Raw genomic sequence first — 26,914 nt, 5'->3', positions numbered from 1 at the left:
TTAAATTCATAAAAATATTGTGAGTAAGAATCTGTGTAAAATTGGTCATTCTGTGCATTGAAGTTTATAAATGTTACCCCAGTGGGTTAGTTTCCCTGTGTAACCATTTCAACGCGTTGGTTCTGCCTTGCCTCTCAAGCTCTTCACCAACAATATTGCGACACCTCATATGGTAATCATTCAACCAAGTAACCTAGGAAATAACAAATATTCGAAAAACTTGGTTGCCCACATTATTACAAGATTGTTGTAAGCTAGCTTTGTGAGCATGTGCAATTGTGAATGGTTTTATTGGATGACGCTATTGGCACGTTCAACTGCTCTCTGGAATTAAAATAATTTTAGTTTCGCAACGCTTAACTAGGCAGGCTTATCACATAAAGGAGGCCTAGCTAGGCTACCTAAACCAGTAGATATTCTACTTGTTGGCTATGTAATATAACAGATATTGCCTATATCGGTAAAATATAAGATTTTCGAGAATTATATATTCCCTCAAGCAAAATATCATTTCCTCGGGGATGTAAAATCTTATATTTTACCTCTAAGCAGGAAATAACTGTATAATATTACATGCTTTCTCATAAAGTTCATGTTTAAAGTCATTTATGCTTGGGTCATGATTTAGAGCTCAAATTCAATGTATTTAAACTAAAATTACCTCTTCTGCTGTCAGCAGAGATGCATCAATCAGTTTTGTTTGTATCGGAACTAATGTTACTTCTTCAAATGTTAGAAAACCTCTATTACGAAAGTTATGCTGAAAACAATAGTGTGTTATTTTTAACACATTAAAAAAAAAGTTGAAATTGAATAATTAAGATATGACAATTAAATTATGTTTTGAATGTTTTAACAACCAGTGAAAATTATATTGGAAATTACATTCCAAATCCATAAAGCTTTCTAAAAATATATGATAAACTATTATTTATTTAAGATGAACACTTTACAGAATTCAAAGGTGGCATTTGTAAAGATATAAAAAAGTAAATATGTAAGATTATCAAAATCATGCATTTATATATACTTTATATTTTTGTTGCTGTTTTAATAAAGTGTAGTAATATTTTGATATACATATTTGATTACATATAAATATTTTAATATTATTTGATTACAGTTCAAAAGGTAAATATGTAAGATTATCAAAATCATGCATTTATATATACTTTTGTTGAATGTTTTAATAAAGTGTTGAAGTATTTTATTATTGTATTTAAAAAAACAAACCTCTCTTTGTATGGACTTAGTAAATACAATGTTTTCAATTCGCATTCCGAATTCACCATCCTTGTAATAACCAGGTTCTGAAAACCAAACAAAGTTTATTCACAATAATAATTAACACAACATTGGTTTGCTAACATTTTAGCTTTAAAATAGTGGGACCAATACTTTAACAATTTAGACTCAGGATTCAGGTATGTAGGCTTAAATAAACAGATTTTTACTCCTTGGGGCATTTCCCTCCTGAAAATGGCACTGTGTAAAGCTCTGTCTACACTATCAAATTGTATGTAAAAAAAGAAGTGTGATGTGCCCAAATATGGTAGCAATATGCCCAAATATGGTAGTGATATGATATCATCTTGTCCATACATGGACACATCACATTTTTTGTCACATCAAGTTTGAAAGTGTAGACAGAGCTTTAGCTTAAATAAACAATTTGTATGGCGATTTATACTCTTAAGACATTGCTAAATATGGCACTGTGTAACACAAATAGATATTTTTGTTTATAATGATGTTGCAAAACTGTAATTTACAATATATACCATCAGATAAAAACATGCCAGCCTCTATAGGAACATCAGTAGCAGAGGTTTTGTAACTGATTCCTTGAGGCCCTTCATGAACATTTAGGAATGATCCAACGCCGTGTCCTGTGCCGTGTAGGTAATCCAGACCGCAGTTCCATAGAGAACGACGAGCAAGGCAATCCAATTGATGGCCTAGAAAAAAAATATATAATTGTTTAGTAAATGCTATAGATGTTTATGTTGACTATGTTAATTTCTATAAGGAAAACAATTGTGTGTTTTACCATTTGTTCCATTTGGAAAAATTGCAGATGATATTCCTATGACACCTTTTACCACACGTGTAAAGCATTCCTAAAAATATAAATTAACCACTAGTCATTATAAATTAATTCATATATTCTTAACTTATCGACTAAAACTAAAAAAAATGTTATAGAATATGCAACTAATTATAGCTTACCTTCTGGTGCTGTGTTGGTGTGCCAAAGTGCATAGTTCGAGTCACATCTGTGGTTCCATCTCTATGAGGAAAGTACGATTTAGTACAATGTAGAAATAGTGGGGAGAGGGGTAGTTCATGTGTTGGACCAAATTCATCAGAATACAGTTGATATTTGATAACTTTATTTCGTCCACATAGGAAAATATTTTGAGTGCTTTTCACAAAATTGTACAAAAATATATAAAAACGTTTCATATAAAAAAAATTAATTACAATATTTAAAAACACTATATATAATTTAACAATGTACAAGTATGAACATAAGACTACAATTAACTAGATAAAAAATAAAAAGCTGCAATACATCAAAAATTTCAAAAATTATGCAAAATCATTTAACAGTCTAATAGAATACGGAACAAAAGAATTAAAATATCGCATAACCCTACTATTGCACGATCTCAGCACATTTAGTCTTTTTGATCTCATTTTAACACAATGTTTATTTAAAGGGTGGTTTGAGTCGTCGCATATTTTCATAGCCTTATTTCTTATGATTTTGTTGCAAAGGTCATCCAAATTATGTCTAGATCCTGTGATCCTACCTACTTTATTTAATATTCGTTGTAATCTGGTTGAATTATAGATATGGACTTATGATGCCAACGTCAAGTAAATAAAATTTAATTTATTTTATGTCATTAGGCAAGGATTACCAATAGTAAATTGGTCACTGTCCTATCAGATAGGTGGTAATCCTATTGATAATAAGAGCTATTTTGTGTATCAGTTTACCATGTTGTCTTGAATGATGAACCGGGGTATTTAAAGTGCACTTTATCCGAGAAGACTTGTTCTACCACCAGAGCTAGGAGCGAGTGAGCCTTGAATCGATGTGTTGCTTAAGGGTACTTAGTAAGCACTTAAACTATTTACCAGCACTCTGATCTTTAGAAAATAGCTCTACAAATACATATTTTCAACAAAATAATGGAATACTAAGAACTCCCTGGCTTACCTGAATTGAGCACCTGAGTCACAGAGGTATAACTCTTGCACACTGAGTGCTCTATCAGTCGCAGGTGTTGCCTTGTAGTGAATGATTGCACCATGTGGTCCCGATGATGATATAGTATCAAAACTTAAGCTAACAAACAAATCTTGTTCTCTACAAAAATAAATATTTATGAAGAACATTTTTTGGAGTGAAATAAACAAAAATAATGTTCATGTTGGAAGCATTAAATTGAGACAACAAGTTTTAAACTGTAAATAATTTAATCTGGGAACTTAGTACACCAATTATTGTACATTAAGAGAAACCTTTACCTATACAATTCAAATACCACTATGAGGAAAATCATTAGATATTTATTTAAGTGAAGAACTTATTTTAACGAAAATATCTCACAAACTAAGTTCACTTAATGTAAAATGTGCTATAAAATTCTTACCTTCTAAATTTCTCTAACTGATTTGACGCAGAGATTTCTGTTTGTTCTCCTTTTACAATCTAGGAAAATTGTCAGTATTTTAACAATCTTAATAAACGTTCTACTTAAAAGATTCATTATTCATCATTATACCTAATTTACAGTTCTTACAAAACACAAAATTGTCATAAACATAAAAATTAATTAATTACTTTAGCTTATAAACCTCTTTTTCTAGTAATCTTAAATATTCTACTTTTTTGATAATCGTTATACTTAATTTACAGTTTTTACAAAAATTAAATGTCATAAAAAAAGAAATGTTTCTTGTAAAAATCACAATTTGTTTACCTCTTTTTCTAGCCATGAAAAATATTCACATAAAGCTACAGCATCTCGTATCTGTACGTAGAAAAAATATGTTAAAAATATTGGAAAATATAGAGAGAGAGAGTAGAATATTTTTATTTTATTATAGTGTAAATTATCATAGTGCAATGCAAAGAAAAGAAAATCATTTTTGAGCGGCTTTAAGAATAAAATAATGGCATTGAATCAATCTATTATTTACTTACATGTGAATTCTTCATTCCTTCAATTTCTACGTCATTTTTAACAGCTTTTAAAGTACAGATTGGAGTAATTTGTGTGAATTGCTTGCTCTAAGAAATAAAAATTTACAAAATGGATAATGGTCACTTTTAGAGGTGATCATTGAAATCATCTAAAAGGTGAGTGATCATTTAAATATGGTGGTCACTTAAAGAAGGTAATAAATAACTTATAGGGAAATGGTCACTTAAAGAGCAATGGTCAGTTACTTAAAGTGGTGGTCACTTAAAGAAGGTAAAAAAAAAAGCTTTTAGGAAGATGATCACTTTAAGAGCGATGGTTCCTTTAAACAAGACGGTCACTAAAATGGAAAATATGATACAAGTACATTTTATAAAACTTGAATATGCTATATAAACTTACAAGTGGAATGCATTTGTTAATAGCATGACTTGACTTCTTGCTTATCTGAAAAAAAAACATTTCGATATACAATTGAGATTTTTTAAAATCAATTTCGAAGCTTAAGAAAATCATCTTGGAAGAGTTTCTAGGCAACTAAAGCTCTGTCTACACTATCAAACTAGTTTGACAAAAAAATTTTTATGTGTAATAATATGCCCAAATATAGTAGTAATATGACATCATCATGTCCATATATGGGCACATCACATTTTTTTGTCACATAAAGTTTGATAGTGTAGACAGAGCTTTATGAGAGTTGACAATACTTTGTATATCAATCATCTTCACCGATATACAGTATATTAATTATATGATACGCACCCATGTTTTTCTGTTCTTTTTATCACCTGAGTAAAGACTTTGTAAGTAGTTAAGAATGTTATTGTATGGGTATATATCAATGACATATCCTGCTCCTGATTGGTCCTTAAGATGGCTCTCAACAGATAAACTCAATTTCTTTCTATCAATGAACAAACTGGAAAACAAATCGAAAACAGCTTTGGACAATATTTCATTATATTATATTTAATAATTTACCTCCGCCAAGGAGGTATATGTAATCGGTAGCGTGTGTTTGTTTGTTTGTTAGCAGGATTACTCAAAAAGTAATTACAAGATCTTTACCAAAATGAATACAGATAGATATGTGGTCAAGGACCATTCCATTAAATTTTGGGACCATTGTCCCAATTCTGGACCAATTTTTAGTATACTTTTCAGACCTGCTAGTGTTAAAAGATAGGACATAATTTTTCAAAAGCCGGCGAGCAGTCTTAAAGTAACTGAAATTGCATTTTCTCGAGAACTACTTGTCCAAAAAACTTCATTTTTGTACAAGAGGCAAGAGTTATAATTTGTGATTTGTAATTTTAAAACATAATTTGATTTAATGTTCACGTTTTTTGATGCCAGTAGTTTAAAAAACCTATTTTCTTTTCAAATTCACTCGTTTGATTTTCGCGTTGCTGTTCTATTGTAAGTCAACTGAAGCCATTGTTAATTGAAAGGCTTGTTACATAACCATTACACCAAACTCGCATACACATGCTTGTAGTGAAATTAGCCTAAATCACAAACAGCATTAAGACACACACAAATATATATATATTTTTTTTAACCGGAGAAATCTTATGTAGGAGAATTTTACAGTAGGCGGAGGTATGCACTCTCAGAGTGGCTTTCTAGTTTTTTTAAGAGTTTGCATTTATAAAATAATATAGTATATATGCTGTATATATTTACACGGGTATGTACTATATCTGGTTTCTATGTATACATGTGGGTACATGAACATACAGCAACCCTACTGTAAAATATTAAAAATTAGTAAATGTAATCTTCTACAGTACATTTGTTAGGTAAGTGTTTACAATTTTTAGAGAATTATAGAACAAAAAATATTAGAAAATTATGAAAAAAGGTGAATATAACAGAATATTAACGTACCGATTCTAAGAACATAACATTCATTTATTAAATTGGAGAAAATATAAGCAAAAAAACAAACAAAAGAGAATAAAAATAGATTGGAATAGTTGTTGTTATTATTACAGAATTATTAAATTATTGTATTGTTCTGTAGAAGATGAAATGAATAAATAGTGGTTAATGCCACAAAAGAGAAAAAAAAATGATTATAGGCAATAAATGGATTTCTTTGTGTTTAGTAATTTATGCAACACAAAATCCAATGCATTGATAAATTTTCTTTATGCAAAATTTATTTATGCAAAATAAAATTTAATGCAATTACTATCTCTTTGATTGAGGTGTTTTATATTATTAATATTTTATAAATATGGTAACTAACTGTATAATATGCACAGATTTGAAACTAATATTAATATTATCTACATCAGGGAAGTACCTAGCATCAGTGCAATTTCTTACCTAATGCTTTCCAGTCCAACAACGGCATATGCAATGAATACAGGATTGTAGACTATGTCAGATCCACGCAGGTTAAACAACCCTAAGGCAAAGAAAACAACACCCTATGTCAATGCAAAGTTAAAACCAACCATTTTAGAGATTTTTTTCCATATGCTTGTCATCTATATAAATGTACATTTTTCAAGATAATTAGTTAAGGTGTTATGTTTTTATATTGTATTGTATCTATGTTTCTAAGCTCAGGAAAACAAATTTCATGTATGTAATATTATGTGACAATAAATTGAATCTTGAATACTACTACTAAATAATGTTTAGTAGAATTACGCATTTTTTGTAAAATCCTTAAACTTTGGCCATGTTTCTGCAGGCAAAAATTAACCGATAATTATCTAACTTGAATAAGAATAATTATCAGTTAAACCCGTTTCCGCAGGGAGTTTTAGTGGTTAATTTTTGGCTGCGGAAACACGGCCTTTGTTCCAAGCAGCTAGTACGACAAAGCCCATACATACACAGGAATTCTAATACAATTTTACATATTGAAACCTTCTTTTAAAATAAAATAAATCAGTATACTAACAGGCAATCTCATCCAAAGCCGTTATCACCAGGTAATCAGCATTCTTGGTCTCCATTTTTTTCCGGACTTGTAAAATCTTATCTTGCCAAGATTGTCCTGAAAATGTAAATACATTAAACAAAATATAGAACTAGTGACATTTGCATGAAATAACATGCCTGTCAAATCATCCAAGACCAATTTTGAAATTGCAATGATAAATACAGGACATTAAGTTCAGCACTTGATTGATTTACATTTCTTAAGCTCTGTCTACATTATCAAACTAGATTGACAATAAAATGTGATGTGCTCAAATATAGTAGTGGTATGCACAAATATGGTAGTGATATGACATCATCATGCTCATATATGGGCACATAACATTTTTTTGTTACATAAAGTTTGATAGTGTAGACAAGGCTTTAGACAGAACACAACCTATAACATACCAGCATATTGAAGTTCATGTATAAATACTTCATCTTGCGGCATCGCTGGTTGTTCATCATCCCAAACCAAATCAATTAAATTTCTTTCCACCGCAATTAAGGAGTGACCTTCCGATTCCAGTGAGTTGCTAAACTGTTTAAACAAATCTAAATAAAAACATAGATAATAATAATTGTTATATTTCATGTATAATTGAATCAATATTGCATGGCACAACGGTGATTTAAAACATTGCATTGAAATTGCAAAGGCAAAACATGCCAAAATATGGATTTTTCAAAAATTAAGCTCTGTCTAGACTATGACACTTTATGTGACAAAAAAATGTGATATGCCTATATATGGACATAATGATGTCATATCACTACCATATTTGGGTAAATCACTATCTATTTTGATAGTGTAGACAGACCTTTAGATTATTATGCAATAATATGGCCATATATAGTGTTATTATCATATTATAGACTCATAGTCACCAGTTAATTAAAAATAATAAAAACAAATCTTAATTAGGCTAATTTTTTTTAACAAAAAAAAAAAGATTTTAATCACCTGCAGGAAACAGGAATGGGTCAACACCAACTCTGGATCCTTCAGGAAGAACCTAAATTAGTCAATAAGAATAGTATAGACAGTAAACTGCAAGCAGGGTCCTAGCCCTTAAAATTGTAATAGTTATCTTTGGACTTGGTCACCTTGGAATTTTCCCAACATCTACTGAATAACATTCTTTTCACATCTGCAAAATGTAACAACTTGTAACAAGTTGAAAGCAGGTTTGCATAGTGTGAATACAATTTTGTGAGAGATTTCTAATGGTTCGCATTTGTGTGTGTGAAAACATTTAATAATTCAGGGATCAAACCATGTTACTATGTACAAGTTGTAACAAGTTATGCAATATGAAAAGAGTATAATACATTAAATGTATTTGAGGAATAGAAGAGAAGAAATATAGATACTATCAAACTAAATTGACAAAAAAAGTGTGGTGTGCCCAAATATGATAGTGATAGGACATCATCATGTCCATATTTCGCCACATGTTTTTGTTACATGTTTGATAGTGTAGACAGAGCTTTATAAACCTTTAGTAACCATTCTTCTTGAGAAGGTGTTTCGGCTATTCCTTGTTTCATCAATGTCCAGTTTGAATCCATTTGATCCCGAGCTTGTAAGAAGTATCGTCCATCTGTCCACAGAGCCGCTTCAGAGCTTGTGATCACAGCTGTGCCTATTTGACGAGTAAATTTAGTTTAGTTACTGATTCAAACAACACTATTTTGGATATCATAAAAGTACACAGGGATACAAAATATTCATGAATAACCACATTTACGTTCTAAGCTCTGTCTACACTATCAAACTTTATGTGACAACAAAATGTGATGTGCCCATATATGAACAGATGATATCATATCACTACCATATTTGGGAATATCAGTACCACATATCACATCATACTTTTTGGTCACATAAAGTTTGATAGTGTAGACAGAGCTTAAAGATGTATTGTCCCTTAAAACACAAAAAATTAAGGTCAAAATACTATAAATTTAAATTGGCCATATCAAAGTATCATTAAAGTTATTCACTTTAAGTCGAAAATTCGAGCCAAAAACAACAAGTTTACGTAATTAACCGGTAAATTAATTTGATTACATTTCGTCTGTAAAATCGTCGCGAGCGAAAGTAAACAAAGATTTCAAACCACGAGTATGCATTATGTATGATGCTAATTAGGATTGTTTACAACTCGTCACGGTTGAAAAGGTGTTCTCACACAGATCGCGAGGAAGTTTTATGATTATGCATACAGAGTAGCCAAACAAGCGCGTTGCATTATGAGATATGTTTTGATCGAAAACTTTGACTGGAAGTCAAAGTTATTTTTTGAACAAAAAAACGTCTGTATTTCAGTTAAATTATTTTTGTTTCGACTAATTTTTGGTGAAAGTTACAATTATGATGCATCAAAATGACCCACTTTTTTTCAAAATCTTTTTTTAAATATTTTTTTGGAATTAGTCAAAGGGACAATAAGGTTCTAACACTTCCCCACTACCCTCTTCCCCCCTCCCCCCCCCCCCACCCCCACCCCACCTTGAGCCAACTTACCTGCTGATCCTGTGAACCCAGATATAAATTCCCTTCTGTTATCACATGCTGCAATGTATTCACTCTACAAAACAATTATGTATATCATAAAAATAAAAAACAACCTGGACATACTTTTATGGGAACTTCTAAAAGTATTTTTAAGACTAACCTGGTGTGCATCACAAGAAGGAACAATATATGCTTGAATTGCTTCGCCAACTATTTTACTATTCTTCATGAAAGCACGAAGTTTTTGAAGTAAGTGCGTTGTGCATTTTGCTTGGCAAGCCATTGTCTGCAAAGAAATCGAAAGAATTGACATAAATAACAGTAGTTAAGGCCTATTTTATGGCTAAAATGTCAAATAATCATGTATAAATACATGAAAATAGTAATTGTGTAACACTAACAGTAACACCAATTAGACTGCTGAATTGAATGAAGAAAGTTATATAATAAATAACAAAATTTATTAATTTAAATTATTAATAGGCCTATATTAAAGATGTATTGTCCCTTTGACTAATTCCAAAAAAATAAAAAATTTCGAAAAAATGTGGCTCATTTTGAAGTATCATAATAATTATTAACTATCACAAAAAATTGTTCGAAAAAAAAAATCGTTTATCTGAAATACAGACGTTTTTTTGTTAAAAAAATAACTTTGACTTCCAGTCAAAGTTTTCGATCAAAACATATCCCATAATGAAACGCGCTTGTTTGGCTACTCTGTATGCATAATCATAAAACTTCCTTATGATCTGTGTGAAAATACCTTCTCAACCGTGACTAGGTGTAAACAATTATAATTAGCATATGCATAATGCGTACTCATGGTTTGAAATCTTTGTTTACTTTCGCTCGCGACGATTTTCCAGATGAAATGTAATCAAATTAATTTAGCTGTTAATTACGTAAAATTGTTGTTTTTAGCTCGAATTTTCGACTTAAAGTGAATTACTTTAATATTACTTTGATATGGCTACTTTAAATTTAGAATATTTTGACCTTCATTTTTTTGTGTTTCAAGGGACAATACATCTTTAATTAATAGTTAATACATCTTTTGTTAATCTTATTATAATATTCCAATCTTATTATTAGTCTTACTTATTTAATTTTTTCACAATCATTATCATATAATACAATTTAGAGTTGATTAATATATCCTATATATATACAGTATATTCCTATATCCAGGGTACAAGACAGATGGGTCACTTCAACATTATTGTCTCAACAATAACCCGATATTTGGGCCTAGCCTACCCGAAAACCGAATAAATATATCCACACCACAGCATTCTAAATAATACTTATATCACAGAAAGTAATATGATAATACGCCGTACATTTTATGTCGGTCAATTTCGATCGATCACGTTAGAATGCACCCACATTTTTAGAATGGAATAACCCAATGAAAAGACCAGCAGAACAAACGGAAGTTGATGCATAGTTGGCGCTCCATACATAGCGCCTTATATGGGCATTCAAAACATTGCGGCCGAAACCGTTTGCGGCCGAACACGATGTACACCGCCTACCCTAGCTAGTAGTAGGCCTAGCTAGGCTAGGCCTAGCCTTGATTTATATTCACATACAATATACTTACAGTATTGAATAACACTAAATTTATACCATGGCTTGAAAAAAGAAACCTACCGTAAATTAACACTATAAATTTGTAGTCTAAAATTAAGTGGAAATATTATAATTTTAATGATTTATTTTAGGCTAAAATCTATCGACGATGTCAATCCGCCTTCAGTAAGCTGCCATCTTGCTATCCCACCATGCATCTAAGATAACCTATACCAATTGTGATTGGTCAATTTGATTTAAAGTGGGAGATTCAACTGCTGGTCTCAATAAATTTGAATCATCGGTTTGTACTTTTGTTGAGCTGGTTTTGTTTGGAAGAATTCTCTTTTTATAAGATTTTTTACTTAATTCATCATACAAAATGTCGAAACAGAATGGTAAGGGGCCGCAGGAGAAGCACATTCAAGTCGTCGTACGATGCAGGTAAAAAACAATTTTGATAAGAAATTTACACACTTTTTACCAGTTTGGTTTGCACCACATCCACCACCAACATGCATTTCAGTGTCAGTGAGTGAACTGTGTGGTGGTGTGTCATAAACGAGATAGCCTAGCCTCTAGGCCTAGCTAAATAGGGCTAATGCATTAAACGCCTTTACAATACTTGGCCTTGGCCTACTTGTTACTTTATATGATATTATTTCTCCTTTTTTCTTGTTTATGAATTATAGACCAATAAATAGCACAGAAAAGAAACAAGGAACTTATAAAGTTGTTGATACAAATTCTGCAAAAAGGGAAGTTTTGGTAAACATGGAAGTAGCAGACAAGACTATCAACAAAACATACAACTTTGATAAGGTATATTAGTACCTCTGTTAAGAAATTAACTGCAATGACGTCAGTTTCATTAGAATAAATATCACATAAATAATTATATTTCTCAGTAATAACTAACGACAACGTAGTCGTAAATATTTTGTAATTTATAAATGAAACTCTATTATTAATAAAAACATACGTAGATAACCAGTACATCCAAAACTCAACTATGCTCAAGCTAACCATTCGCGTTTTCACAAATTGTGATTAGAGTTGTCAATTTGCAAAAAAAAATTTGATATCATTCGCAAAACTTGAGAAAATAATTTCCCCTTAAAAACTCAAACTTCGTCGGGCGCCATCGCCAGCCTATAATAAGTGACAGCGATGTAGCGTTACTTGTCATCAACTACTTTTTTTTCGCGTCACTCGAATAAATTAAAACAAGTTTTCCGCTAGGAGAGGCCTATTAATTGTACAGAAGAGTAGTTGTAAATCGCGTTATCTGTAAATGTACACATGCCCGACTTTTGCGGAAAAAAATCAGCGACCTTTCGCAAATTTTGAGAAAGAAAATTTTACCTTAGCATGAGCGTAGCTCAATATGAATGAATTGAATACAGTGATTCTTTAGCAGAGAACAGATTTGTTTAACATCTATAAATTAAAAACACTAATTGAGAACTCCTCTCTCTCTCTCTCTCCTGGCACCCCTGGCTATTGAATAAAATATGTAGTCTGAAGACAATTTTATTAAATAATAATAGTCATCATCTTGTTTTTCTATCTAGGTTTATGGTCCTAAGGCCCAACAGGTTGAGGTATACAAGGGAGTAGTTGCTCCTATCTTAGATGAAGTGTTGGCAGGATATAACTGTACTGTGTTTGCGTAAGTCATCACTAGCAATGCAATTTCATAAATAATCACATCCTGAACACTAATACTAATTTCTTTATTTTATAATAATGAAGCAAATAAATAGAATTTTGCATGTTGTCTTGTCAAATTCCAAAAAAATAAAAATTAAAAGATTTAAAAAAAAAGTGGGTAATTTTGAACTATCATAATAGTTATTAACTTTCACCAAAAATTAGTCAAAAAAAATCATTTAACTGAAATACAGACGTTTATTGGTTCAAAAAATAACTTTGACTTCCAGTCAAAGTTTTTGATCAAAACATATCTCATAATGCAATGCGCTTGTTTGGCTACTCTGTATGCATAATCATAAAACTTCCTCGCGATCTGTGTGAAAACGCCTTCTTAACTGTTACAAGTTGTAAACAATCCTAATTAACATCATGCATAATGTATACTCATGGTTTGAAATCATTGTTTACTTTCGCTCGCGACTATTTTCCAGACGAAATTTAATAAAATTAATTTAGCTGTTAATTACGTAAAATTGTTGTTTTTGGCTTGAATTTTCGACTTAAAGTGAATAACTTTAATATTACTTTGATGTGGCCAATTAAAATTTAGTATATTTTGACCTTCATTTTTTTGTGTTTCAAGGGTCAATACATCTTTAATATATTAAACATGTATTATTATTATTATCATCCATGTATTTTATTTTGTTTTTATATAGTTAATGATAATACAATGAGAATGACTATAGGTGACCAATAATGGAATATGTAACCGTGTGTGATTAAATACTAATATATATGTATTACAATGTAATTAATGATGTTAAACTACATGTTTTTTACACTACTTTATTTTAATGTGTTAGGTATGGTCAAACAGGTACTGGTAAAACATTTACCATGGAAGGAGAACGAACGAAGAACTTAGAATTATCTTGGGAAGAAGTAAGTAATGCACAGTTATGAAAGAGAGGGGAAAAGAAAAAAAAGACAATCCAAAAATTTAAATAAAAGTTTCTAAAGGTCTGTCTACACTGTCAAACTAGTTTGACAAAAAGTTGGATACTGATAGTGTAGACAGAGCTTAACTACATTAATCTTGGATCTGAAAAATCCTTTGCTAGCTTGTTAGCTATCTCCTGGGTCATTTGAAAGAACAGTATCATTTTTAGTGAATAACATGTCACCAAAGAGAAAACAAAATTCTAGATCTTTTATTCTACTTTTACAGGATCCTTTAGCTGGTGTTATACCTCGTGCCATGCATCAGATATTTGATAAGCTTAAAGACCAGGAAGTAGAGTTCTCCACCCGTGTCTCGTATCTTGAACTGTACAACGAGGAGCTGTTTGACCTTCTAGCACCAATAGACGATACACAACGATTACGTATATTTGAAGATTCAACAAGAAAGGTTAGACGATTTTAGTTTATCAATCATATTCATGCTACAATCAAAGCTTCCTTTCACACTGAAATAAACTTTGTACCAAGTTTGTACTGTTTTCACAATATAAAACCTTGCAAAATTTGTGATATCTCTAATCTTTAAATTGCAATTGATTTCTAGGGATCTGTGGTCATACAAGGCCTTGAGGAGGTAGTTGTTCACAATAAAGATGAAGTGTTTGGAATTCTACGGAAAGGTGCTGCTAAACGACAGACTGCGGCTACACTTATGAATGCTCATTCAAGGTAAATATCGGAGCTCAATTTAGTGCTTTTCTGTAGTTTAACCAAATTCATATCGCATGCATGTCACAGGGTGTAGATTTGTAACAATAGTGCAAACAGCATGTAGAACAGTGAGTGTGAAATCTAGTGGAATGTGCCAAGTTACCTCTTCTGTTAAGCTCTGTCTTCACTATCAAACTAGTTTTGACAAAAAAGTGTGATGTGCCCAAATATGGTAGTGATATTACATCATCATGTCCATACATGAGCACATCACATTTTTGTCACAAAGTTTGATAGTGTAGACAAAGCTTTAGGCATGACGTCATTATAAATGATATCTATGTTAAAATGACTTTAAATTAAGTGAGTCACAATTCAATTTCTTTCAGTCGTTCCCATTCTGTGTTCTCGGTGACGATACACATAAAAGAAAACAGCATTGATGGCGAGGAGCTGTTGAAGACTGGTAAACTAAACCTCGTGGATCTTGCTGGCAGTGAAAACATTGGTAGATCAGGAGCAGTAGACAAACGAGCAAGAGAAGCAGGTATATAGATGAAAAACCTACACAATACTCCTTAAGATCTGTCTACACCATCAAACTTTATGTGATGTGCCCATATATGGACATGATGATGTCATATCACTACCATATTTAAGCCTATCATCACCATATTTGGGCACATCACACTTTTTTTGTCAAACTAGTTTGATAGTGTAGACAGAGCTTTACAATACTTAGTTAATAGTTAAAGACTACTATATCATTATCAAGAGGGTTCTAATTATTGATCAGAGGACACTGATTGTTACATAACTATACAGTAAAGGAGGAAAAAAACTAAGAGTGCATTTTAATTTCAGGAAACATCAACCAAAGTTTGTTGACCCTTGGTAGAGTGATTACATCCCTGGTAGAACATGCACCTCATGTGCCATACAGGTAAGATTACATCTATCAATCATATAAAATATAAGACTACCTCCAATTAGGGAGCAACTACTGATTTTTCCAATTGTAATTATTTCAAATCTAAAGCTGTGTTTACACTATTACACTTTATGTGACAACAAAATATATGGACATGATGATGTCATATCACTACCATATTTGGGCATATCACACTTTTTTTGTCAAATTAGTTTGATAGTGTAGAATATTCTAATTTGATGCCACAGACCACATGATAATTTGTTTTAAATACCAATTTGTTAACATTTTACAGAGAAAGTAAATTAACGCGATTGTTGCAAGACTCCCTAGGAGGAAGAACAAAAACATCAATCATTGCCACCATCTCACCTGGTGCTATCAACTTAGAAGAGACTCTAAGCACACTGGATTATGCACATAGGGCCAAGAATATCACCAACAGACCAGAAGTGAACCAGAAACTAACCAAACGTGCCCTCATTAAAGTAAGAGCGTTTTAAGACATTGTTATAAACGAGGCCATAATTTTTTATTAAATGAAAATCAATCTCAAATATTATTAGTTTTGGTGGAAAGATATTTCTGAAAAAAAATAGTCTTAAGCCCAAAAAAGCGTTCTATGTTATAGATTGGTAGTGTCTGTAAGACAGGTCTTTTTAAAACATCTTACAATACATATCATCTTAAACATCAGAGACAACTCTTTTTCAATTCAATTATTTTAGAACTATCAAACAAAAATGTGTATATACGTATGTTTTATGTTAACTGGAAAGTAATATTCAATCTACAGGAATACACAGAAGAAATAGAGAGATTAAGGAAAGACTTGATTGCTGCACGAGAAAAGAATGGAATATTTTTATCGGAGGATAATTACAAGTAAGAAAGATGAACTTCAACTTGAAGCTCTGTCTACACTATTAAACTAGTGCCCAAATATGGTAGTGATATGCCCAAATGTGGTAGTGATATGCCCAAATATGGTAGTGATATGCCCAAATATGGTAGTGATATGCCCAAATGTGGTAGTGATATGCCCAAATATGGTAGTGATATGCCCAAATATGGTAGTGATATGCCCAAATATGGTAGTGATATGCCCAAATATGGTAGTGATATGCCCAAATATTCATTTTGTTTGTTAGATAAAGTTTGATAGTGTAGACAGAGCTTAAGATAAATGGCCTACGTCTGCTACTATATAATCACAATGCCTAGATGAACAATAAAATACAATGTTTAGAAGTCTTTCATTTATTTTTATGTTCATGTTGTTTTAGGGCAATGGAAAACAAGATTTCTTCTCAAGGAGACAACATAAAAGAACAGATAGAACAAATAACTGGTCTTACTGAAGAGTTAAAGAAGGTAAAAATACCAGAATGTAATTAAATTACAGTGTGTGACAATAAGGATGTGATTGTATATCTTAGAATAGCTCCAAATTACCCTTTAAGTGTTGCGTTAACTAGAACTGACAAATCAATAGTGAGTCATGTAGTATCTGCCAAATAATCTTATTAAATTATAATAATTTAGTATAAAATATCGGTGGCAGATAGTTTAGAATTAATTTGTTTTTTTAGATCCAAGAAATGTATTTTATTCAAACTGAAGAGTTAGAGGAAACAACGAAAACCTTGGAAGATACACAAGAGACACTAAGCACAACAAAAAAAGTATTATTATTATTTAGATATATTTTCTCCTTGAAAAAATCATTACAATTTGTTTACCATGTAATGATTATTCACTTTGACCAAAAACTTGATGAAGAAATTATTTTCCTGATAAAACCGATCAACTGAAAACTTATTAACAAAAATAGTATGTATATTTGTTTATAAAAAATACAAAATAAATTGTGTTTTTTTTTTTTTTTGGGTAAATAATTTCTTTTTTTTAAATCCAATTTTTGGTCAATGTGAATAACTATTATATGATATTAAAATTATTTTTCATGTAAATTAATAAAATTGAATTTCCTATCCTTTACATAAGTATATTTTATTAATTATTGATACAGTTCTTACTGTCGTCCGTGACAATAATCATAGCCATTTTATTATTTATATGTTTATTATTATTATTTACCTGTTTTATGTTTTGAAAAGCAGTTTTGTTTTTATTTTCTAAGGTACTGAGTGTAACAACTCAAGATCGAAATGAACAGAAACATTTGGTGTCAAAACATGTTACTACAGAGAAATCCCTCTATTCACAAGCATCATCTGTAAGTAACAACAAGAATCTTATATCAGGTGACCTTTGATCTATGAAAGAAGTTGCTATACTAGAACCCCTATTAAGCTCTGTCTAAACTATCAAACTAGTTTGACAAAAATGTGATGTGCCTATATATGGACATGTTGATGGCATATCACTACCATTTTTTTTTTCAAACTATAGTGATAGTGTGGACAGAGCTTTAGTACTTACTACTTACCATTTTAATTTTGGCAAAATAATATATGTATTGTTTTTAAAACATTTTTTAGCTCCTTGGTGTTGCAAAGGAGAGTACAGGTGATGTAAAAGGGCTACATGCTAAATTAGATCGTAAGAAGGCTGTTGAACATCACAATACGCAAGCTGAACATAGCTTCCAACAAAACTTCCAGGCTCAGATGGAAAGCCTCCAAGGGAGCTTGACAAACTTTAGTGAAAAACAAACAAAGTACATTATGGAACACCACGAGAATGTTGGTATGTATGAGTTGTCCAGTTCTGTAAAATCAAGTTCTTGACAACTGTAAACACAAAAAAAAGGTTTCAAATGTGTATGTCTGTAATAACAGAATTCAAGGTCGTTGCCTGTGACCTAGAATCAACTAAATTTGGTCACAATGACTTGACAAAAATTGACAAACCAAACTCTACATATGTGAATAGTAGCTCTATAAAAAAAAATTTTTTCTTTTCAGAAAATAACTTAAATAAAGAGTCAGATAACATGAACAAACTTTGTAAATCACTGTCAACAATCGTAGACAACATGACAGATAGACTAGGTAACCTAGAAACATGTAACCAAGAACATTGTTCAACATTGGAAAAGGGGAATAACGATATGATGGAGAGGAACGAGAAATACAATGTAAGAACTAGCTTATTCTAGTCATTTAATTCCTATCACATACACATGTATGGTTGGTTGTTGCCTGATCCAAACTAGTTTAAAAGTGTAGACAGAGCTTCACATATAAATACTGCTTGATCCTTACTACAGGACCCCTCTATATTCTATAAATGTGATAATAATATTTCTTTATCTTTACTACTTTAGGAAACAAATGTAAAATCATTGGAAACATTCCTGGCTGATACAATCCTACCAGCAATGTCCACCATCAGGGAACAGCTTTCAAAACAAGCTCTGGCTTTAAACCAATATAAGAAAACAATTAGACAGCAAGTAAGAAATTGAAACTTCTTTCTGTTTATCTACATAGAATAATTTTTCAAAAATGTATACAAATAAGCATGAACGTATCATCACATTGTTAACCAATTGTGTTCACAGTGCGAGACACAGAAAACAGAGGTCGAACGCCTTGTTGTGGAAGAAAAACAGAAATTGGATCGTTTAGCTAGCCTAGCAAGCACTGAACTGCAAGCACTCGCAACAGAGCTGGAAGAACAACGACAGGCAGCTGAGAAACTTGTGAAAGATACCGAGGAACAAGGACAGGTATAGTTAATATTCCTATTACAAATTTTCACAAACATTATGTAGAATATATATACTATCAAACTAGTTTAGCCCAAATATGGTAGTGATATGCTTAAAGATGGTAGTGCTATGACATCATCATGTCCATATATGTGCACATCACATTTTTTTTTCACATAAAGTTTGACAGGGCTTAACATTTGTAAATTCAATGCTGGTCAGGGCATGGATTTATGCTTCTGTTTTAAAGATTGTCACATTATAATTTATTTATAAAGTTATTAATTTATTAAATTATTTTGATTGTGTTTTTAGGATTTACAAGAAGAATTTGTTGCCATGGTTAGCGAACAGCTGCAACAATTGATGTCTAAGCAATATAGTGGTATTAGATCCGGAGTTAGTAGCGTAAGTGTTTTTTCTGTTACTCTATGGCAGAATTGTGGCAAAAGGTCAGATTTAAAGAGTGTTGTCATATTGCCCTAATCTTTGTCTACACTTACTATCAAACTAGTTTGACAAACAAAGTGTGATGTGCCCATTTATGGTAGTGATATGACATCATTATGTCCATATATGGGCACATCACATTTTATTGATAGTGTAGACATATTTAGGCATTTATTTTCTGATCAAAGGTGTCGATACAAATTAGATCAATTTAGCAGTAGATGATGGTGATATCTATTTAAACATTTTAGTTTGTTATTTTCAGTTACAAGGTCAGCAAGTAAAAACTATAGATCAAGTACAAAAACTAGAAACTGAAGTGAAGTCGTAAGTAAAATACAAATATTTTATCCAGCTTTCCTTCTAATAATTTAGTTAGAAACATCTTTATCTGCGTACTGTTTGACCGAGTTCTACTGTTACGACTATCTAAAGCGTGGTTCCCACCAACACAAGGACATACGCGCAACATAGTGAGTTGACCACCAATAACAAGTCACTGTTCGATTAATCCATCGATTTTTACTGGTCAATCACTTACGTTGCATTGCATCTCTAGTGAGAACCAAGCTTGATATAAACAATAACACATTAACAACAATACTTACTGTGATTACTATTTTATTATCAGGTCTGTGGAAGACATAAGTTCATCAACTGAAATATTCTCCGTCCAGTTCAATTCACAAACACAAGAATATACAGATAAGATAATTGAGGATATTGATCAGGTATGTGTACATATTTCTTTATTTTAAAACAATGTTGAACTCCAATTGGACTGACTGCTTTGGAATATTGATACAGTAGAACATGAGCTTGGCCTAAATTATAGTAGTCTAGGCCTAGCTAGTGACAGCTGCATGCTGTAAGTAAAATAGGCAAACACGGCAGCCCTTTTAGCTACAATCTACGTATTTGAGGTCAATTTACAGTAAGGTCAACCTGGATTTTACGAATCCCATGTTTTACGTACGTCTCTCGATCCTGTGTCATACGTAAAATGTAGGTTCTACTGTATGTGTTTTTGATACATTTTTTTTTCCATTTCAGGCATATGACTGCAATGATGGTACAGAGAAAAATCATTGTTATCTGGAAAGCACCGTGAAAGAGGTTGTTCAAGAAAATGTGAATGTTTACAAGCAGCAAAAGGCAGAGTTTGACAGACAATTAAATTCACATATGACAACCATTAAAGAACAGACAGAAAAACACACAACTGACATAGCCGTAAGTATGAAGAAATAACAACTTTTAGTGGCAACACATAAAAGTGGAGTATCCATAAAATAGAAAAATCTCAAGAATGTTAAACATATTGCAGAAAAATAGCACAAAGCAAAGATGTTATGAATTTATTACAATACGATATGTTATACTGTACATTTACAGTGTCTTGAGAAAGAGTTTAAAGAACAGATGACAACAACATCTCAGACTGTGCAAGAACAACACCAGAGTATGCAGACATCTGTTGAAGGCTTGTTGAGGTCACTGAAAAACCAGGATGGTGACCTCGAGATATGGACAGAAGGAATGGCTGAAGAGTTTAACACAACATCACAGATGACAGAGACCTTTGTCTTTTCAGAAATTAAAAAAGACATTCCAACAGGTTTGTAAACAATAGCATTCTGATAGTCAAATAGTGTTAGCTTGAGGTTTAGGTTCAAATCAAATGTCATTCACTTTGGCTTGTTTGGCTCTTTCGTATGTATAAAACATATCATCAAATCTATTGTGAAGCTGTAACCAACAATCTTCTTTCACTAGGAACCACACCACAGAGAAGGGAATTCCACTACCCCAGGAAGCTGTCTAAGACATCACCACATGATATGATTCTAAAGACTTTCCGTACGAACTATGAAGTCAACCAGGCTGCTGCTTTACCGCTTCCAGACTCTTCAGATGGCGAGGTAGAATTCAATAATTAATTACAAAGCATTCATGTTTACTTTTAATATAAAAAGTTGTTTATTTTCTTGGATGCAGTATATGTTTGTGTGTATGGTACAATGTAAGCCAAAAATGAACTGATTTATTTAATTACAAAGCAAAAATATTGACAACAAAATTGCAGGCAAAAATGAAGCCGATTGCACTGGCATGAAAACATTACAACCAGAGAGTAAAAGAAAAAAAATCTCTCATTGCATGGAGAGAAAAAAAGTTGTCTTCTATTTAAATATGTATTTTTTATGTGTTTTTTTTTAAATCTATAGATGACATCGAGCTGTAGTCCAGAAAGATCAGAATCTGTTTGTTCACAAGTAGAAATCTCAGATATATCAGATTTCTCACAAACTCAGGTAATAAAAATCTTGTATCATATTTTAATAAAAAAGAAATGACAATAAAAACACAAAAACCACTGCAACAAATATACAAACTTTAACCATGTCAACCTTAAGTATCAAATTAAGTCGGCCTATTGCATTTTGGTGGCCAGCAAGTCTGATATGCACTAACAAAATGTACATGATGTGTCTTTTCTGCCCCATCTGTTTAACTGTAGTGCATTTTTTAAGGGCTGTGGGTGGCTTAAGAAATTGTGGAAAAAACAATAATTTAGCATCTAAAATGCCTTTATTCTAACATAGTTTGGTGGGCCTGAGGTGTGACAGGCTCTCATTACCTCCGTTCAGGCCTTCATTACGTTGGTGTAGTTGGGCCACGGGTTGGTCCCGGGAAGAGGTTTTAGGCCGCCAAATAAAAAGTTTGCGCAACGCTGGTCAAAATTATAACATATTTTATTCTAAATATGTTTACTTTTCTTCTTTTTCTAGGATGAGAATGATTTTAAAGAGAACTTTACTATTCCAAAAGACATGTCAGCTGTTAGTAAACGCAAAGGAAAGGGGAAGTTGAAGACGCCACAAAACAAATCACGTCTGCCACTCCGCTCTGCAAATACCACACCAATAAATTAGAGCAACTCCTAATATGAGGTTATTGCACTTCATTCTATAAATACCTAGTCTGTAATTCATGGTGCAAGTCTACTTGTTTTTGGTATCTTAATTTTGGCAAACTATTCTACATTTGTGGGCAATGTACTAATTAATAATTTATTTTTATTTTTTCCTTTATTGTAACTTTATATATAAAATGTATTATTGTAAAATAGTTTGTAAAGGTACATTTACACATGTTGTTTCACGACAGCAGCGTTTTGTTAAATAATGGAATATCGTATTGTGTGTGAAAGTACCTTAAGTCTTATAGAAGATAAAATTGTAATTCCATAGCCATTTAGTGTAGTGATATTTTTGTTACAGGTCATCCATTATCATTTGTCATCTATATGTTCATAAGTTTTAATTAAACCATACTGATTACATCGCGTTTGCACTGATCATGCTATATTAATATGTAATTAAGTACAATTGTATTGATCATAAACTTACTTTAAAATTCTTCAATAGTTTGGTAAAATGAAATTAATAGATAAGCAGAGTGTTTGGGATAAATAGTACAAAACTAATACTTAAACTAATAGTATTATTAGTAATATAGAAAATTCCATATCACAGCTTGCTTTAGAATATTATAATATAATAATATAATAATCATAACTCATAGTTATGCACTTTAGGTAAAATATGATAATGAAATATTGCAATTTTATATACTGCAATGAATATAAAATTATTGAGTATTAGTCCTATCAATATAATTAGAAAAAGTCAAGCACTTTATTTTGAATGTTTGTTTACCATTGATTTATCTCAGTGTTTTTTGTAAATATCAGTATTTCAGCGCACGTTTTAATACTCTTTACAAGCTGTTAATACAATACTGTTTCTTTATTTTACGAAACAATAAATAATACAGGAGTTAATATCAGTTTGTCATAATTTCTTACCTCTCTTTCTGATTCCGTCTCTTTATTTCCCTTTTTTAACATCTTAACCTCTTCATTGATTTCAAGTATGTCTTGTATCATCTTCTTCTTGACTGATTTCTATATGAATATTTTTTTTTTCATTTTACATATAAGAAACTGTTGAAGACGTATATGTATAAAATACCTCACATTTACAAAGAGATTTCCCAAGATATGGGGATGTAACTCTGTCATTCCAACCTGCAGAACAGTTTTTACAATGTAATCTCTTGTTAGGAATATATTTTCCTTCTCTCATCCTTATTAACCAGAAATGTTCATGGACTTGAGGCAGGACAGCAAATTATTGATAACACAGTTGTCATTTATTACTTTATCGTAAACAACAATAAGATTTCATAGATTCTTCAATCATATAACCATTACATAATTGTTCATTGATTAAAATGAAGAGTTAATGTACCTTAAATTCAAGCTTAGGTTTGTTGATAACATGCTTCAGTTTTTTATTTGTATGCTTTGGTGGTGATGCAACAAATTCATAGACGTCAAGTGATTTTGATGGAGTTTCTTTCTAAAGTTTGGAAAAACATCAAATAATATTTGATAACATTCAATGATTAAGGAGAGTAAATCAATCGGACTAACTATGCACAAAGACAAAACAAAATACATGACTAACTTTGACACACAGGAAGACATTGAAATAGAGGGCCGGAAACTAGAAAAAGTGGAAGAATATAAATATCTAGGACAAACACTGAAAATGGAAGACACCACGAAGGAAGAAGTTATGTTAAGAATAAAAGCAGGATGGATGAATTTTGGCAGACACAAACACATGTTGACTGACAAGAGTATACCAATGTCACTGAGAAAGAAATTATTTAACCAATGTGTGCTATCAAGTATGACATATGGTTCAGAGACATGGGCAATAACAAAGGAACTTGAACAGAAACTTACAACTACTCAAAGAGCAATGGAAAGGAAGATGATGAACTTATCGCTTCGAGACAGGGTAAATCATACAATCATAAGAAAAAAGACAGGTGTTACAGATATAATGGAGAAAGTAAGACACTCAAAATGGAGATGGGCTGGGCATGTGGCGAGATTTCAAGATAATAGATGGACATACAGATTAACAGAATGGCAACCAAGGGTAGGAAAGAGGAAAAGAGGAAGACAAAAAAGAAGGTGGAGAGATGATCTAACAACATACATTGGAACGGCTGCATGGACTAGGACAGCAAGAATTAGACAGAAATAGAAATGTTATGAGGAGGGCTTCATTCAACAATGGATGAACTAATTGCCTAGATAGATAGAATGATTAAAATTATATAGCTTTAAAAAGCTACTAACACAAACACATTTATGAGTGTTGTTGAAAACTGTTATGATGATGATAATATTAAACTATTAAAATAGTTTTCAACACTCAAAAATTAAAAGAGAGCCCTCTGTGTTTGAATTAAACTTGGTACTTTTGCTTTTATTGTACAGGTCAGTGGTTTAAGTATGTATCACCACTACTGTAGAATAGTAATAAACTTAGTGGCGTATTATAATATGGTTTATTCAGAATAAGGCCTAGGCTAGTACTAGATCTCCAGCTAGCCTAAAATAGTAGGACTAGCCTAGGCCTAGGTATAGTTTCATCATATCATCATACACAATGTATTGTAGATCTAGACAGTAGGCTTACTACTGTTATTACTATCTAGGCTAGTGCACCTATTCTACTCACTTGATCTGTCCCAACATCACTGTGTAAGCTTGAATTTGAACTTGAATCACTTGTTTGAGATGATGACCACCTTCTGGGTGATTTTAATTTCTAACAAAAAAATGGGGAGATTAGGAACAGCACATACACCACTGGTCTTAGGATGGAATAGGTAGGCTAGCTAGCTAGAGGTTTTATTAGTTAGGTAGGCTTGCCTACTCGACTCCACCACCAGGCTGGTAAAAGGGAAAGAATGGCCCTAGGCTACTAGCCTTTTGCTAGGCCTAGTACTACTGCTACTAACTAGGTAGCCTATCTATGGCTATGCTAGTCTAGGCCTACATAGGTAGCCTAGATAGGTAGGTAAACCAGCTAACTACGCTAGGAGGCCTATTAGGGCGCGTACTAGGCCTACTCTAGCTAGGCCTAGCCTAGTAGTAGCTACGGCCTACTAGGCCTAGGCCTAGGCCTAGCTAGTAGTAGTCTAGGCTACCAACTAGCTAGGCCTAGCGTAGAGGCCTCCTACATATAAATTGAAAAGTAAAAGTAAAAATACCGATGCAACAATTCCTTCATAATAACCTGACATTTTTCGGTGACAATTAACAAAATTATTAAGCTTAGGCCTAGGCCTAATCGTAGTTTGTTTGTATTTTGACATCCTCTTTTTTATCATGCAGACAACATCTCTCCGCGCCGTCAGATCTCTCTCACACACTGCTGCTGCCGCGAAAAATGACGTCAGAATTCTCACGACAGTCATTGGTCAAAAGTTCGTTAATAAATTATATATAGAGGACGACAAACACATTAATTCGGAAACTGTAGAACGTGTGCGATAATAAGCCGTAGTAATAATAGGTCTAAACTTTTAAATTCATATTCTAATTATTAACTGTGTAGATTTATTTTATAATGGAACTAATTGTGTATAAATCGTGCTTCCGTGGAAGGTACTAACTAAATTAAGACCGCTAACAGCAGCTTTTATATCTCATTTGCTATATTATAATTAACTGATTGAGTGGTTTATATGGATCATTGAGTAGGGCTAAATTGTTACACGACATTTAAACAGGCCATCCAATTTAATTTGCAAATCCTTTGTAAGGCCAATGTATTACCACTTATTATAAGTGATTAGATAAGAACTATTTTTATAGTATTTCAACAATTATTTCTGATATTGGAGTGGAGACCAAATTTTACGAAGTTGCCTAATTATACAAACATGAAGTGCTGATAATCGGACAGTGTGGGGTTGGGTTTTAAGTAGATTCCGGGCCTGTGGAACATTTTGCAATGTGGAGTTGACCAACTATTGATATTTCTTTCCGCTCTCATACACACCTCTGCATATTTCCGCCAATATTGTCTCCCTAAATATATTTATTTAATTATTTATCAAATTCAAAATTCCCATCTTTCTTTGTAATTTCTAGTGAATTCAACGTGACATCAAACCACTCCATGCTGACAATGCTCCTTCCACCTGATCAGCTAACCTAAAACCTCTGAAACCGTTTAAAAGCATGTCGTTTGAACTGAATTTGGTGTTGATATCAACCCAAGCCATCAATCATTTTCTCTCCGCTTTACCCATTTACTTTGCACGCCATTCTGAGCCCCTCACCCAGGCGATACACTCGGTTGCCCGAGCATCAAAGTCATCCACAC

General features: G+C 32.1%; 2 protein-coding genes across 4 annotated transcripts; one reads left to right on the top strand and one right to left on the bottom strand.

Annotated features, from left to right (window-relative positions):
- Positions 1–53: 53 nt before the first annotated feature.
- On the bottom strand, positions 54–25,925 carry LOC140046386 (xaa-Pro aminopeptidase 1-like). Of its 3 annotated transcripts, XM_072091022.1 has the most exons (23): positions 25,794–25,925; positions 25,259–25,348; positions 23,969–24,079; positions 23,524–23,622; positions 9,845–9,970; positions 9,694–9,757; positions 8,664–8,809; positions 8,128–8,179; positions 7,572–7,718; positions 7,141–7,236; positions 6,555–6,636; positions 4,983–5,139; positions 4,620–4,664; positions 4,220–4,306; positions 3,996–4,046; positions 3,666–3,724; positions 3,230–3,379; positions 2,230–2,290; positions 2,051–2,120; positions 1,782–1,958; positions 1,234–1,310; positions 662–760; positions 54–193 (listed from the first exon to the last, which is right to left on the bottom strand). In XM_072091022.1, the coding sequence occupies exons 1-23, from the start codon at positions 25,911–25,913 to the stop codon at positions 74–76; spliced, it is 2,286 nt and encodes a 761-aa protein (XP_071947123.1). In that variant the 5' UTR covers positions 25,914–25,925; the 3' UTR covers positions 54–73. The 3 variants fall into 3 exon arrangements, 2 of the variants coding, with proteins under 2 accessions (XP_071947123.1, XP_071947124.1); XM_072091023.1 differs by lacking the exons at positions 23,524–23,622; positions 23,969–24,079; positions 25,259–25,348; positions 25,794–25,925 and adding an exon at positions 11,341–11,453; XR_011844775.1 differs by lacking the exons at positions 54–193; positions 662–760; positions 2,051–2,120.
- On the top strand, positions 11,557–23,472 carry LOC140046385 (kinesin-like protein KIF11-B). The gene is made up of 25 exons (XM_072091021.1): positions 11,557–11,703; positions 11,952–12,081; positions 12,834–12,931; positions 13,782–13,860; positions 14,147–14,329; positions 14,486–14,610; positions 14,982–15,139; positions 15,457–15,535; positions 15,819–16,011; positions 16,320–16,408; positions 16,810–16,897; positions 17,116–17,208; positions 17,667–17,762; positions 18,028–18,235; positions 18,454–18,626; positions 18,816–18,944; positions 19,053–19,220; positions 19,518–19,610; positions 19,918–19,979; positions 20,284–20,383; positions 20,706–20,885; positions 21,048–21,270; positions 21,429–21,574; positions 21,881–21,967; positions 22,445–23,472. Exons 1-25 carry the CDS (start codon positions 11,642–11,644, stop codon positions 22,586–22,588), a joined length of 3,186 nt encoding a protein of 1,061 aa, XP_071947122.1. The 5' UTR covers positions 11,557–11,641; the 3' UTR covers positions 22,589–23,472.
- Positions 25,926–26,914: the final 989 nt, after the last annotated feature.

This window comes from Antedon mediterranea, chromosome 4 (genome assembly GCF_964355755.1).
Source record: "Antedon mediterranea chromosome 4, ecAntMedi1.1, whole genome shotgun sequence".
Lineage (NCBI taxonomy): Eukaryota > Metazoa > Echinodermata > Crinoidea > Comatulida > Antedonidae > Antedon > Antedon mediterranea.
This window is presented reverse-complemented; position numbering and strand designations above follow the sequence as displayed.